The 13,683-nt window shown below is 38.6% G+C and overlaps 1 protein-coding gene across 1 annotated transcript in view; it reads right to left on the bottom strand.

The window, feature by feature from the left end:
* The window catches only part of mtrex (Mtr4 exosome RNA helicase), a 50,883-nt gene extending 37,380 nt beyond the window's left edge, over window positions 1–13,503 (bottom strand). The window contains exons 1-11 of the mRNA XM_056253355.1: window positions 13,356–13,503; window positions 12,884–13,021; window positions 12,209–12,275; window positions 12,067–12,129; window positions 11,872–11,984; window positions 9,804–9,978; window positions 9,637–9,727; window positions 9,388–9,512; window positions 5,562–5,660; window positions 5,136–5,253; window positions 3,454–3,585 (exon numbers count right to left, since the gene is read on the bottom strand). Of these exons, the coding sequence (XP_056109330.1) occupies window positions 3,454–3,585; window positions 5,136–5,253; window positions 5,562–5,660; window positions 9,388–9,512; window positions 9,637–9,727; window positions 9,804–9,978; window positions 11,872–11,984; window positions 12,067–12,129; window positions 12,209–12,275; window positions 12,884–13,021; window positions 13,356–13,453 (1,219 nt within the window). The 5' untranslated portion in view covers window positions 13,454–13,503. The remainder of the gene's footprint in view (window positions 1–3,453; window positions 3,586–5,135; window positions 5,254–5,561; window positions 5,661–9,387; window positions 9,513–9,636; window positions 9,728–9,803; window positions 9,979–11,871; window positions 11,985–12,066; window positions 12,130–12,208; window positions 12,276–12,883; window positions 13,022–13,355) is intronic.
* Between the last annotated feature and the right edge of the window lie 180 nt (window positions 13,504–13,683).

Genomic DNA, 13,683 nt, shown 5'->3' with positions numbered 1-13,683 from the left:
CACAGCTGCACAAAGGACTTTCCATGATCATATGAAAAGCTAGGGCTGGGCGATAAAACGATAACGATAATTATCGCGATATAATTTTTCTCGATAAAACGATATCAAGAGGTCGATAAATGTTCGATAATGTGTATGCGCCCAAAAGCGGAACGAAACTCATTTGAACCGCGCGCCACACGGACCGTTTATCCGCTCGGCTCAAAGTCCAAATGGCAGCGCGAGCTCACTAGAGCAGACGCGTTTACTCTGATCGTCTCGCTCACAAGATCCAGTGAGAAGCGCTTGAGTTCAGCGAAGAACACAAATGTCCAGTTTAAATCAGTTTAAAGGAAGATGAAACACCGCTGACAAACAGGAGAAACACTGTGCGCAACGATACAGTCAGAATCTGAATTGATACTGAATCTGTTTAGCCTACCATGGATTTACTGTAACGTTAGCCTAGTAATATTAACTGCACCATGACATGTGGGATATACATATTGAATTGTAAAATATTATTAATGTAGACAATGTATTAAATGACTAATGGAATATAATTACAGTATTTAATAATGTATTTAACTGTTAGGCTACTGTTTTTCATACAAATACCTAATACCATAGAAACAATAAAGTTACATTTTGCCATGATAGTGAGGTGCTATAGGTTATGCCTGGCTTTATCTGTGGCTATCATGATCTAAATGCATGAATCATGATACTGGATGACCAATGGTTAATTTTAATAAAACTCAAACAGTCAGAATATTACATTTTACCAAATAAAAATGTGGTCCTTAAAAAAAAAAAAAAAAATAGATGTTACTGTTTTTGTTAATGAACATAAATTTAACATAGTAGCATTAGCTTGAGTTAGATGTAGATTTACTGTCAACTCACTGTCAATTCAAATATGCATTTCGAGACAAAACATGTAATTTGAATATTGCAGCCTGCACTGCAAACTGCTGAAGAAATATTTTTCTTTTCAGATATTTATTTTGTTAAGGAAAAATGACAAATGTTTGAATGTTCTACCTCAGATTTTTAAAACCACAACGCTCTGGTTTATACAACTTTCACTTAGGAGCAAAAATCTGCCTTTAAACTTGAAAGAAATAAAGATTTGACATTTATCGTGATAATTATCGATATCGACTGATATAAAAAAAATATCGTGATAAATTTTTTGGGCCATATCGCCCAGCCCTAGCACTACAAACCAGAGAGATATAGACATAGGGTCAGTGAAGAGAATTAAAATATTCAAGAAGGGTATTGAGGAAAGGGAGAATTGTCCTGTTTTCCTGCTCCCAACAGAGCCTAGAAACAATGTGTCATGACGAAGGATTAGAACATCTCTATTTCTGCCTGCGGCATGTGGTGTAGTCAGTCTCACGAGGCTTAGCACAATCAAATTTACAGCATAACAAATGAAAAACGGAATATAGACCTGCAGTTCTTTAAAATAAAATACTGAATTTTTGAAAACAACAGCAATAAAAGCTCAGTCAGGAAATTAAATGTATTACACTATTTTAACGACATTAATGTAAATATTAAATTTCACAATTTAATAATTGCAAATTAACTTGCACTCTACAGTTAAATTTAGCAGTCTTGAAATGGTCATGGTGTAATGTATTAAGTAAAAAGCAATAAAAAGCAGTAAAAAATCAGGTTGTACCAAATTACATTTAAAAACCCCATTTACCTTTCCAAGTCACAAGATCAAATTGTCTGATATTTTAAGAGACTAAATGACCTTGACACACTCACAACGGTCTGCAGGGGTCCTCTTTTCTCCCTATGATTTTGCATTTTGGTTGCACCACATGACTTTGATTTGGCGAATAAATGTTTCAAATATTTATAATATTTCAACAGCTGCTTCGATGCTTATTTTTTATTTCCAAGAATAAATAATAAAACAAACCAAAGTACTTAAGGTTTTCTTTTCAAGAATTTTGTTCTTTTAATTAAACTTGTTGTCTTTATGATGATATCAGGACAGTTGACCGACCTTCACTTTTTTTACACAGTTTACGATAAATGTTCCGATCCAATCTGACTTGTAATGCTGCCTGAATCATACACTGTTCCTTCGTTGGCCAGAGGAGAACTGGCCCCCCGGCTGAGTCTGGTTTCTCCCAAGGTTTTTTTCTCCATTCTGTCCCTGATGGAGTTTTGGTTCCTTGCCACTGTTGCCTTGGCTTTTGGCTTGCTTAGTTGGGGACATTTAATATTCAATAATATTATTGATCTGCCTTACTTAAGGTGGACGTTGACGCAATTTTCTTTTAGAAACAAACTTTGTTGTATTATTTGCATGTTATCACTGTGAAGCTGCTTTGATACAATCTGTTTTGTAAAAAGCGCTATATAAATAAAGGTGACTTGACTTGATTCGGTTATTCTAATATGCATGACTATATGATTAGGTGCACATTACTGTTTTTCCCCATTTAATATACAAAAGAACAGACCAACCAGAACAAAACCACTGATAGAGAGGAATAAGTGCATCTGAATATGGTAATAAGGCCACAGCATTACTTGAGACCACAATATCTCTGCAGCGGTCACTGCTTAAGCAACGCCTCAAAAGATTAGAAAACCAAGAGACCAATCTACTTGTGCATGCTGGAAATGATGAAAATGTTCTGGAAACCCTCTATAAAAATCACACTTGAGCTGGAAAGCTCTTATGATGACATCTGCTCAGATAGAGCCAATGAAAACAGTCTCCCCACCTAACGCAAGACTTGCAAAACAGTAACAGCTGTGTGGATGACTGCTAGTGCGGTCCCAAGTGCTCACCCATACACCATCAAAGGCACAGGACTTCAAGTTTTAAGTGCACAATATTCACAACCAAAACAAGTTTCAAAGTCCGCAATAATGCGACGCTTCTCTGTGTGCACCACCACATCAGTCACTTTTAAAATAAATTCAATTAGGCCATGTAAAGCAAAGCGGTATGGGAAGTGGCAAAACTTTTGAAGATTGTTAAGTCACACATGCTGTCCATTTCCCTTAAAAGAGAACAGAAGGTTTGACACGTCAATAGACAGGAGGGAGGGCCACGTTCGTGCGTTTGGCTCTGTAACACATTCCGCTTCAAATAGATGAATACTTTATAAAGAACTCCCTGGAACTGTTTCAGAAATGGAAAAATTCCCCAAAACACAAAACTTAGCTCATTTCTTTTTCTGACACTATTTGGCCATGATTTTTTTTTTTTTTTTTTAAATCTCTTTCTAATTAATAGGCAAGATAAATCATCATCGCGCCAATATTTCAGCAATAAGAGTGAGATGAACCTTACGTTCTAGAATGGAAAACTAGCAAATATTTCTCCGAAGAAAAATTGTATGCTCTTCCAAGGCTTAGTTTAGCCTTTGCAGGTGCAAAAGCAACAGTAATGGTCTTAGCAAGAAGCATTATTAATTATTATAACATTAATACCTGTGTTGAAATCCAGTTTAGCCACTTGCAGTGCATAGGCCTCACATTCTTTCTTACTGAAGCTGAAGATGATCACCGGCTGGAAGTTCCTTTCCATGATCATCTTTACGATCTTGAAGACGTTAGATGGACCTGACCAAAAATACCATAAATAAATAAAACACCAAACCAAAAAAAAAGCAGCAATGATTTAATACAACAATCAGCATGTTCCAAACATCTAATGCCCTGTTAATGCTTAATATTAATATTAGGGGTGGAACGGTACACAGAAGTCACGGTTCGGTTCATACCTCGGTTCAGACATCACGGTTCGGTACGATTTCGGTACAATGGAGGGAAAAGCAAAACAAAAATGCAGAAGGCATTGTATTTTTTAAATAAGTTTTATTAATAAAGGCATAGAACCAGTTTATTTGTAGTGCACTGACAATAGTTTTATATAATTAGTTTATTAATTAAATTAATAAAAAGACAAAAAGACCTTGCGATATGTTTGGTAATTGTACCTGAATTAATTTAAAATTAATTTGCTATACTTCAGATCAATATATTTGTTTTCCTTAATTTTAATTAACATTATTAATTAACAATGTAACATTATTCTCATCTGAATTATAAATAATTGATTTCTGTATAAAATACTACCATTAATAACGCATTCGATTTTCTTTTTTAATCAATGTAGAGTGTGTAAGATTAGTGCTCCGAGGACAAGAAATGAAAACCAATGCGATGAATGTCCAAAAGATGGGACCCACAGACTGTTTTGAAATGGAGTTGGATAAATATGTTTTGCTTTTAAAAAAAGTGTGTGTGTGTGTGTGTGTGTGAGAGAGAGAGATTTTGGTTGGGTGACAGTTGTTGGTTACAGTTTGACAAGAGTTTACAGTGTGACAAAAGCACAATGTTGTGTTTTATTGCAAGTGTACACAAATATAAGTAAACACTTTGCAGGTTTAATGATCTGAAAATGACGGAGTATGTTTTTTATGTTTCCACTGTTCGATCGCGCGCCTCTCTCACACACACACAAACACACACACTCCAGCATTGCAATCTTGACATCGCAGCCTGTTCATTATGCGGTCACACCAAACGCGAATAGAGCGTTAAATTCGCGTCTAGTTCGACGCTAGTCCAAAGCAATAGGACGCGCGTATAAAGCCAACGTTTGAAGTGAACGCGCGTTCAGAGCTAGCCGATGGTACAGATTATGTGTCCCTAAAGAACCCGCGTATCTAACAGTAGTTCCGCATTAAATTAATTAATTTTCACGCGAGTTTTATTTATTTTTATACCGTGTATTCTCCGTGTAAATTCGTGCACCGAACCGTGACGCCCGTACCGTTTCGGTTCGGTACGAATACATGTACCGTTCCACCCCTAATTAATATACATCTAAGGCGATTTGATCACATGAGGATATTGCTAAAACACAAGCGTAAATGTGAGACACTGAACATATTAGAAAATTCATTTTTCATCCTGTAAAACATTTCATTTTGTAATCCAGTTTATTAACCATTTATCGGTTGTCTGTGAAATGTGGGGCTGGACTTCATATTATTGATCAAATTGATTGGATCAGTGGGTGTCGGATACCAGAACAGAGCCACTTTTTTGTCCTTGCTAACATTGATCGTGCCATTTTGATTTTATATTGGCTTTTAAATACTAACCTTTGGTTCCACCCTTTCTGCCTTTGGGGTCCCATTTGCCCCCAGTGTTGCCTCCACTGTCCCCTACATCCCTCAGGACCTGCATAGCGGTGTTAAAATTGTCTTCTCTGAAGTCTCCCTGACAAGAAATGCCCCAAAAAATATGATTACATAACTGCAGTTATACTAGGAACATTTTTTAAAACTTGATCAGCTTGTTGCGTAGCAGTGGCTTGGAAGTTATACAACACACACACGCACTCTGATATTGCAGCATTCAGGATCTGTGTTTAATTACATGTAGATGTGCCATTCTTGAATGAAAGCTCCAGTCTACACCCATGTCAGATAATGGTACACTTGAGATCACACAGGTATGTTTAACCTTCATCTCTGATGACGGAATAAAAGCTTTAATGCAACTATTCAAAGTATTTGGCTACTTACGTTCTCGTCCACAACAAGATGGAGTCCATCGCCCCCTGCTGGAAAGACATAGTGCTGCAGTGGAGTGGGGCGGTAGTCTGTGTACACCACGTGACAGGGCTGCAAGTAAACAAGGAAATCACACTCATCCTGGAGGCATTAAGAACTCAGATCCACTTCCTTTAAACTGCTTTAGCAAACATTGCTGATTAAAGTGATACTCCACCCAAAAATGAATAAATGATGACAGAATTCTCACCCTCATGTTGTTGCAAACCTGTATGAGTTTCTTTCTTCTGCTGAACACAAAGAAAGATATTTTGAAGAACGATTGGAACTTTGGCACCATTGACTTCCATAGTATCTACTATGAAAGTCAATGGTGCCAAACAACTGTTTGGTTTCAATCGTTCTTCAAAATATCTTCATTTTGCTTTTGCACTATGTTCCCTTGAAATATTGTGAAATAAATTTTTATACAAGAAAAATTTGGGGGTGTGCGCTTATAAGCTCCTTTGGTTCAGCTCACTCCTTTTGAGCAGAATGGTTACTGCTTAAATAAATAAATACTTATAGTATTAATATTTTGGATTAGCTTTTTTATATTTTCAGATTTCATTTTAATAGTATAAGGTTATAATTTTGTTGTGCATTTTAGCTTTTTAATTCATTTTTATTACAGCTTTAGCCTGAGTAATTTTAGTACTTTAACTTATATCAGTTTCCAATTTTTTTAAATGGAATTTTAAATGGAACCTAATATTTTATTTTATATCAATTCCCAAAAACAATGTTCAAATGTTTTAGCTCACAACAACACTGGATAGGAGATTTCTAGGGCATCCTGAGTGGTTGATAGGCGTTAACGTTGAAAGGCATTCTCGGGTGGTGGCTAACATGTTCAGAGTCTTCAGACCAGAGTTTCCGCTAGAAAAAAATGATGCCGGTCAAAGTGACCGGCAGAGGTTTCGTTTTACGGACATTTTGATGATATGCCGGTCAAATATATCGCCTCTTAATTAGTCAAGTTGAGGAAAACTGGAGGCAGGCTATGTAACTTAAATGACATAATCAGGCCGTATAGAATGCAACATGTTATTATTAGCCTAACTTTCAAATAGACGGAAAAAAACATGAACGTCCGATTGGCGTCAATCAACACCAATTGTTTTTTACTATGGTTTCACACACATTCACTTTTTGAAACACTGAGGCACGGATGTAACTAATACAAATAAATAAAATATCTCCAGTTAACTAGCAGATCATTCATTTAGTTCGCTATTAAATAAGAGATCTAGCGCTAAAATCTGTTGAGCGCTTGTGTCTGCTGAGCGCTTGTGTCCACTGCTATCAGTTGCATGGACGACGCGCTGCGTGAGTTGCGCAATCTTCACTCGGACGCACGTATCAATCTATCGCCGTTGTGGAGACTCTCTATTCATTCCCGTGAAATCACAAAATAAAATGCACACAAACGTGTCCCTGCTTGATATAGGATGTAACCACTGATGAACATAGGCTATTCAGTTTTGATGAGAGAGAAAAAAAAAAAAAAAAACTGTAGCCTATGAGTGCACGGATTAGAACCACTGATCTATATAATGAGATGTTCCTGATTCACCATCGTCCGTCGGGTCTGGCCTCTGAAAAAAGCTTTTAAGGCTAGCCTGCCTGGCCATATTTGAAACGTCTCACTCAATTGTTTGTTGTTTAGGTCTATATTACAGCCGCTTGAGGCGTGCGCTTTATTTGAAATGCAGCATGCGATGTTGTTTAATAACTTTCAAACGGTAGAGCCTGTTCCTTTATAACATAGCCAAAGGTCGGTGTATTTTTGCTTTATACATTTTAGGCTTATTCTCAAATTCATTTTGTGTTAGGGGGGCGGGATTATTACACAATTTTAATCAGACAATTTGACCGGAGAGATTTAATTATGTCGGACATTTCATTTTTTTCCCGGCCAATGTCCGGTAATTACCGGACAACGGAAACCCTGGTTCAGACTGGTTGTTTTAAAGGGGTCATATAATGGTACATGCACTTTTACAAGTTGATTGTACTGAAATGTGTGTTGGCAGTGTCTGTACACAACCATCATATAATGATAAAAATCCATCCAGTGGTTTTGTTTTAATCTCCTTATATGTTTTCCCGTCTTAAATTGAGCCGTTCGTTTTTGTGACGTAAATAAAACGGACGCCCCTCCCACGATTGTTGATTGACAGCCGCGACAGCCGCGTTTCAACACAGACCCGCCCTCGCTAGCTGTCAATCATAGTCAGCGCGGACCGGCGCGGTCATTGTTGATATGCTGGAGCACTGTCTATGAGCAGAATGGCGTCTAAGCGATTGTGGTGTTCTGTTCTTGGGTGCAATAACGAACACAGCAGTCATTTTAATGTTCCCAAATCCGAACCGCTGAAGACGCAGTGGCTGAGTTTGTTTTCGAAGGGAATATTCCCCACGAGCAACGTCAATGCTCTCATGTTTGCGCGAATCATTTCTCAGCAGAGTGCTTTATAAACGAGGATCAGTATAAAGCTGGATTTGCTAAGAAGCAGCTCCTGAAGAAAGGATCGGTAGCAGATATTCGTGTTCCTGCTGAACCTCCAAAAGAACTGAAGTGAGTGTAACGTTTTATTAAACTTTATATTACTATTTATATTAATCCTTGTAAATCGCTAGCTGCATGCTTCACAATGAATGCGTCTAAGGTTTACACTCAGGGTACATTACGGCATGTTTTCTATGTATGACGTTCTCAATATAATTCATAATCCCACGTTTATACTGAACAACGCGTTATGGTTATTGAGTTACAAATGGTGTACGCCAGAGCTCTGGTGACGCATAGAACAGAGAGGCGGAGTCAGCAAAGCTCATGATCATTTAAAGTCATATACACTGAAACGGCGTGCTGAAAACAGAGCTGTTTTTGACCAGGTAAAATAAGTGTTTTCTTACAATACTAATGAGAATTTTTAATTAAAGTATATTACAAACTTTTCATTTAGAACCTAAAGAATCATATTAGCTTGTACAAAAATGGCATTATATGACCCCTTTAAAGGTTGTATCAGTGATTTCAGGCCCAAAAATAAATGATCACATCCATCTAATTTTTCCTTACGATCTGCTAGCTGCCCGCCCCATAAGCAGGCTGTCAAAAAAACGCGTCTCTGCCTAGGCTCTGAAATCTGCACACAAAAACAAATGGGTACAACCACCACTCAAAACCAAAATTAACAGTGGTCCAACCAATCACCGACAGGGGCGGGTGTTGTGAGGTTTTGCGCTTGTGCAGTTGGGTTGGCACGGCTGGACGCGAAGTCGGAGCAAAACCCGCCCCTGTCGGTGATTGGTTGGAACACTATTTATTTTGGTTTTGAGTGGTGGTTGTACCCATTTGTTTTTGTGTGCAGATTTCAGAGCCTAGGCAGAGACGCGTTTTTTTGACAGCCTGCTTATGGGGCGGGCCGCTAGCAGATCGTTAGGAAAAATTAGATGGATGTGATCATTTATTTTTGGGCCTGAAATCACTGATACAACCTTTAAGATAATAGTGGTTGACAGCAGGTTGCTAAGGTGTTCTAGATGGTTGCTAGGCTATTGAGACAGAAATTTAGAGCAATTTAAAGCAGATCAAAGGCTTGTGTGTTGACATTTGGATATTAAATTCATGAAGATTGAAGCAGACTCTGAACATTCTATCAATCTTAGTATTCAATTATAGGAACTAAAGTTAAGAATGTTCAATGCAAGCTTATGGAATATTAGACCTTTCACTAGAGGAACACCACCAGATCTGTCAGAAAAAAACAGAATGAACACAATGACCCACCTGTTTGTGGAGGTGACAAATCCACTCTGCAAACTGTCGAGCGTTGGGAATGGTGGCTGACAGGAAGACATGGTGCACATTGTCCGGCAGTAGGATGATGGTTTCCTCCCACACAACTCCACGCTCTGCAGGTCACATGATCATGAAAGACACAAACTCAATGACAGCAAACATGCGATAAACTTGTGCACTTCACAATATTTCAGGTAACTTGTATTTTCTGCTGATTAAACATTATATACAACCTACCTGAGTCTCTCATGTAATGGATCTCATCAAAGATGACCCATGCCACCTCCCTCATAACCTCGGACCCTCTGTAAAGCATGCTCCTCAAAATCTGAAAGAAAACACCCCAATAAATCAATAAAGAGCCAGTCGTTGATGTTGCAGAGGATAACGGGCCGCTGTCTCACCTCGGTGGTCATGACCAGACAGGAAGCTGTGGGGTTAATAGTGACGTCACCGGTCATCAGACCCACATCCTGGAACTCTTCGTACATCTCTCTGTACTTCTGATTGCTCAAAGCTTTGATGGGACTGGTGAAGATGACTCGCTGCTTTTCTCGGAGCGCCAGAGCAATGGCATACCTGCGTGCAGAAGGAAACACACTGAGATCTAAAGCAGTGTTTCTCAACCACTGCATCACCACAAGACTGTTTTGAGTGGGTAGCAGTGTGTAGTCAGACACAACAACTTAATTCGACATGTTTTTCTGATGCAAGACTTTTATTTGGAAATATGTCCATGAAAGCTGAAAGCTGTTGACTCTTCTGCAAAGAATTTTCTCTTCTGTCAGAGAATCGTTTTTTCCCATTCTACTGCGCTACTTTTCCAGTTTTACTATGTAAATGCGCTAGACGGACGTGTTTGAGTGCTTGCATCTCACGTCTTTTGCACGTGACACAGCGTTCTAAAAACATGAAGTTAAACTTATAAAACACGTCTCTAGACGTCTGTTTTTTGTTCCACTGTCCTGCATCTCATTGTCCTGATTCAGTCCTGATGTCAGGCTAAATGTTAGTGTCATTATTCTAACGTTATTTTCATAACTTGTCAGGCCTAGTTCACACAATGCATTTTTGCGGTAAAAAGGATGCAATGTTGTTAGATTGTCAATTACCAAAAAGTACAAATAAAGTACGTAACTGGCACATGTGTTAGCTGAGAAGGATTTGCATGCAGGTATGTTTATTCTATTCATCAGGATCAGTGTTTTATTAACAGTTATACTACTGGCTGTTGAATGCTTAAATCTGATTGGTTAACAAACATTCTGAGGAGTGCAATTATTTTCAGGGAAACGCACGACCGCATGACTGTTACATATCACTTCGCCAAATGATTTCAAACGCACACACACACAGTAACGTGTTGTCAGCACTGCTCTGTCGATTTTGTCAGTAAAATAGTTTAACAACTTAAAACCTACAAGACATTTCTCACTAACGATTTAATAACAGCGCTGTTCTTGGAGCAGATAAACTTACAGTTTCGCTATTAGTGGAGACGCACAGTGTTAAGATGACACGGTGACTCAGGTAATTCATACACACTTGATAACTCTCTCCCTCTAATAACTGCATTAGTCTTATCTGTGGCTCAAGCCTCCTTTTACTAGCTCTAAAATGATGTTTTGGGATTACAGAGGCGTGGGATTAGATGCGTAAGAAATTAGTCCTACACACAAGAGTGTTTCAAAGGACAAAAACCTGAAAAATATCTTAGAATACAACATCAGGTCAGGAGCGTCACGTGAGCAGCAGTCAAGCGGGGGTTTCGGCGCAGTCTATTTTTGCTGCGCTGCTCACGCTCAATTAAAGTGAAAGCACACACAAAAAAAATTATTTCACAAAAATCTATAGAATATTGTCTATAGAGTGACTGAAACAACATGATTGGAGCTGCTTTCTTGGTTGTTTACCATTTAAATGCGGATTTTGTACACACCCCATGATAACAAACTTTCGAGACTATCAAGTTTATCAACTTCTAAAAACAAATACAGTTGTGTTTGTAAAGAAATGCTTGCTTATATGTAGCCTTGGAGTCGCTGCTGTGACGCTGTACAGACGCTTCCAATGTAAACACTCTTGCTCGTCTGCAGCTGCAGTGACGAATATTACCAAAATACTACCAATTGTATATGTTTGATGACTGTGGTGGCTCATCCCAACTTACTTGTTGTTCATATAACTTTGTTTTTTTGAATATACCTTGTAATGCTGTTTTATTTTATCAGTGTTAGTGATAGTCTTACAAGTTATGTGCATGTTAAACGAAGAGGGACGTTACTTGTGTGTGCGTTAACCATTTTTGAGAAATAAATTTGCTTGGTTCAAATTCATAATTTAGGTTGTGGCTTAATGACAATGGGAAACTGTGTGTCCGATGGCCGAAGGAGTTGAGAACCACTGGTCTAAAGAACTGATCTTAAGCAAAAGTGCGCACAGAGAATATATTTTAGTCTAACGGACACTCACTCTGCACACACTGTCTTTCCTGCCGACGTGTGGGCCGACACAAGCACAGACTGGTTGTTGTCGATGCACAGGATGGCCTCGCGCTGGAAAGGGTCGAGTAAGAAGGGGTACTCCTGCATGAGGGAAAGCAAACCATGTTCAAACAAAGGCAAAGCATTGATGTTGTCATGGGATGTTCAATGAGGTTCAAATCACCTTAGCAGCTTTTCCAACACGTGGTTTCAGCGGAGTGTATTCCTCACTGGCAGGAAGAACCACCTGAGAAAGGAAGATGGGGTCAACCACATGATCATTCCACAGAGAGATGTTTATTTCTACTGTGCGTTTGTGTGTTTACCTCATGAGTGCAGCCCTCCACTGTCTCCACCTGCTCCGCTTTCACTTTAGGCATGAGCTCTGACAGACTGAAGGATGACACAGATGGAGAGAATTACTAGAGGTCAACCAAGAGTGGATTTCACTCATAGGTATAACTAAGGTTGCAAAACGAATAATCAGCCCAATAATAGTTTAAATGAATAATGTGAATTGCCATTTCATTTAATGGTAACACGTTGCAATAAGGTCTCATTTGTTACCATTAGGTAATGTATTAACTAACAATGAGCAATACATATGTTACAGTATTTGTTAATTTTTGTTAACATTAGTTAATAAAAATCCAGCTGTTCATTGTTTGTTCATGTTAGTTCATAGTGCATTAACTAATGTTGACAAATACAACTTTTGATTTGAATAATGCATTAGTAAATGTTGAAATTAAGATTAAAGATTAATATCACATACACCTCGGATGACTTGAGGGTGAGTAAATCATGGGCTAATTTTTATTGTTGGGTGAACTATCCCTTTAATTCCCAGGATTAATTGTAAAGCTCAGGTAAAGTATGAGCAATGTGAAGCAAGATAACCCGGGGTTTGCAATGACCCAGTTCAAGTTCAAGTGTGAAAAGCCCTTATGAAGTATTCCAGAAGTAGTCTACACACAGTACATCGAGCACACCAATCTTACTTGATCTCCTCGGCTGATACTGTTTCCAGCTTTTGTCTTTTCCCAAGCACCACCTCGTCTGGAGCGTCATTTTCTTCATCTCTTTTGCGGACCGCTGCAGAATCGCCCTGCGATTTATCGGCTTTATTGGGCGTCTTCCTATTAGATGTAAAGACAACAAAGATTCACTCAACAGTCATCTAGTGCTTATCTGTACAGATTACTAAACTAAAATATAGTGGCTGCTGGTAGTGACTTGCTGGTCTCCAGGGTACTGCTAAAGCATTTTCCAGTATAATCTGGGTGGTTGCTCTTGTGTAGCATAGGGAGTGTATTGTGTGTACAGGGAGACAGTCAGATAGACTAACGTTAGGTATTTTAAGTTTCTATTCTATCAATGGCGCGTCACATGTGTTCAGTAAGACCATACAAATACTACAATATCTATTGATTAGTTGTGCAAAACAAACATATATCCAGCACGTTTACCTACCCTGACTGAGCTGCGGACTTTGGAGTTGCTTTTTTGCTGGAACCGGCCTGTTCTTCATCAAACACGCTGAACAAATCGTCTCCAAAGGCGTCCGCCATGACTTCAAACCCGACAGACACAAATCCCACAGACCTCGTGCCGGAAATGACATGCGCCGCGTCGAACGTGTGAAGTGAGCAACGAAAATAGACAGTCAAACAAAATGTGTCTCTCTAAAATAATCACAATAACAAATTCCAGAATACATTGTAATTTAAGCAAGGAATTTACCGTAATTTGAGTTTGGAATTTAATGGCTTTTATTTAGTGATTAAAACTTTTTATATGT

This window comes from Rhinichthys klamathensis, unplaced genomic scaffold, assembly GCF_029890125.1.
Source record: "Rhinichthys klamathensis goyatoka isolate OS25496 unplaced genomic scaffold, OSU_Roscu_1.1 h1tg000104l_1, whole genome shotgun sequence".
Taxonomy (NCBI): domain Eukaryota; kingdom Metazoa; phylum Chordata; class Actinopteri; order Cypriniformes; family Leuciscidae; genus Rhinichthys; species Rhinichthys klamathensis.
Note: the sequence above shows the minus strand (reverse complement) of the source record. Positions and strands in the feature narration are given on the sequence as shown.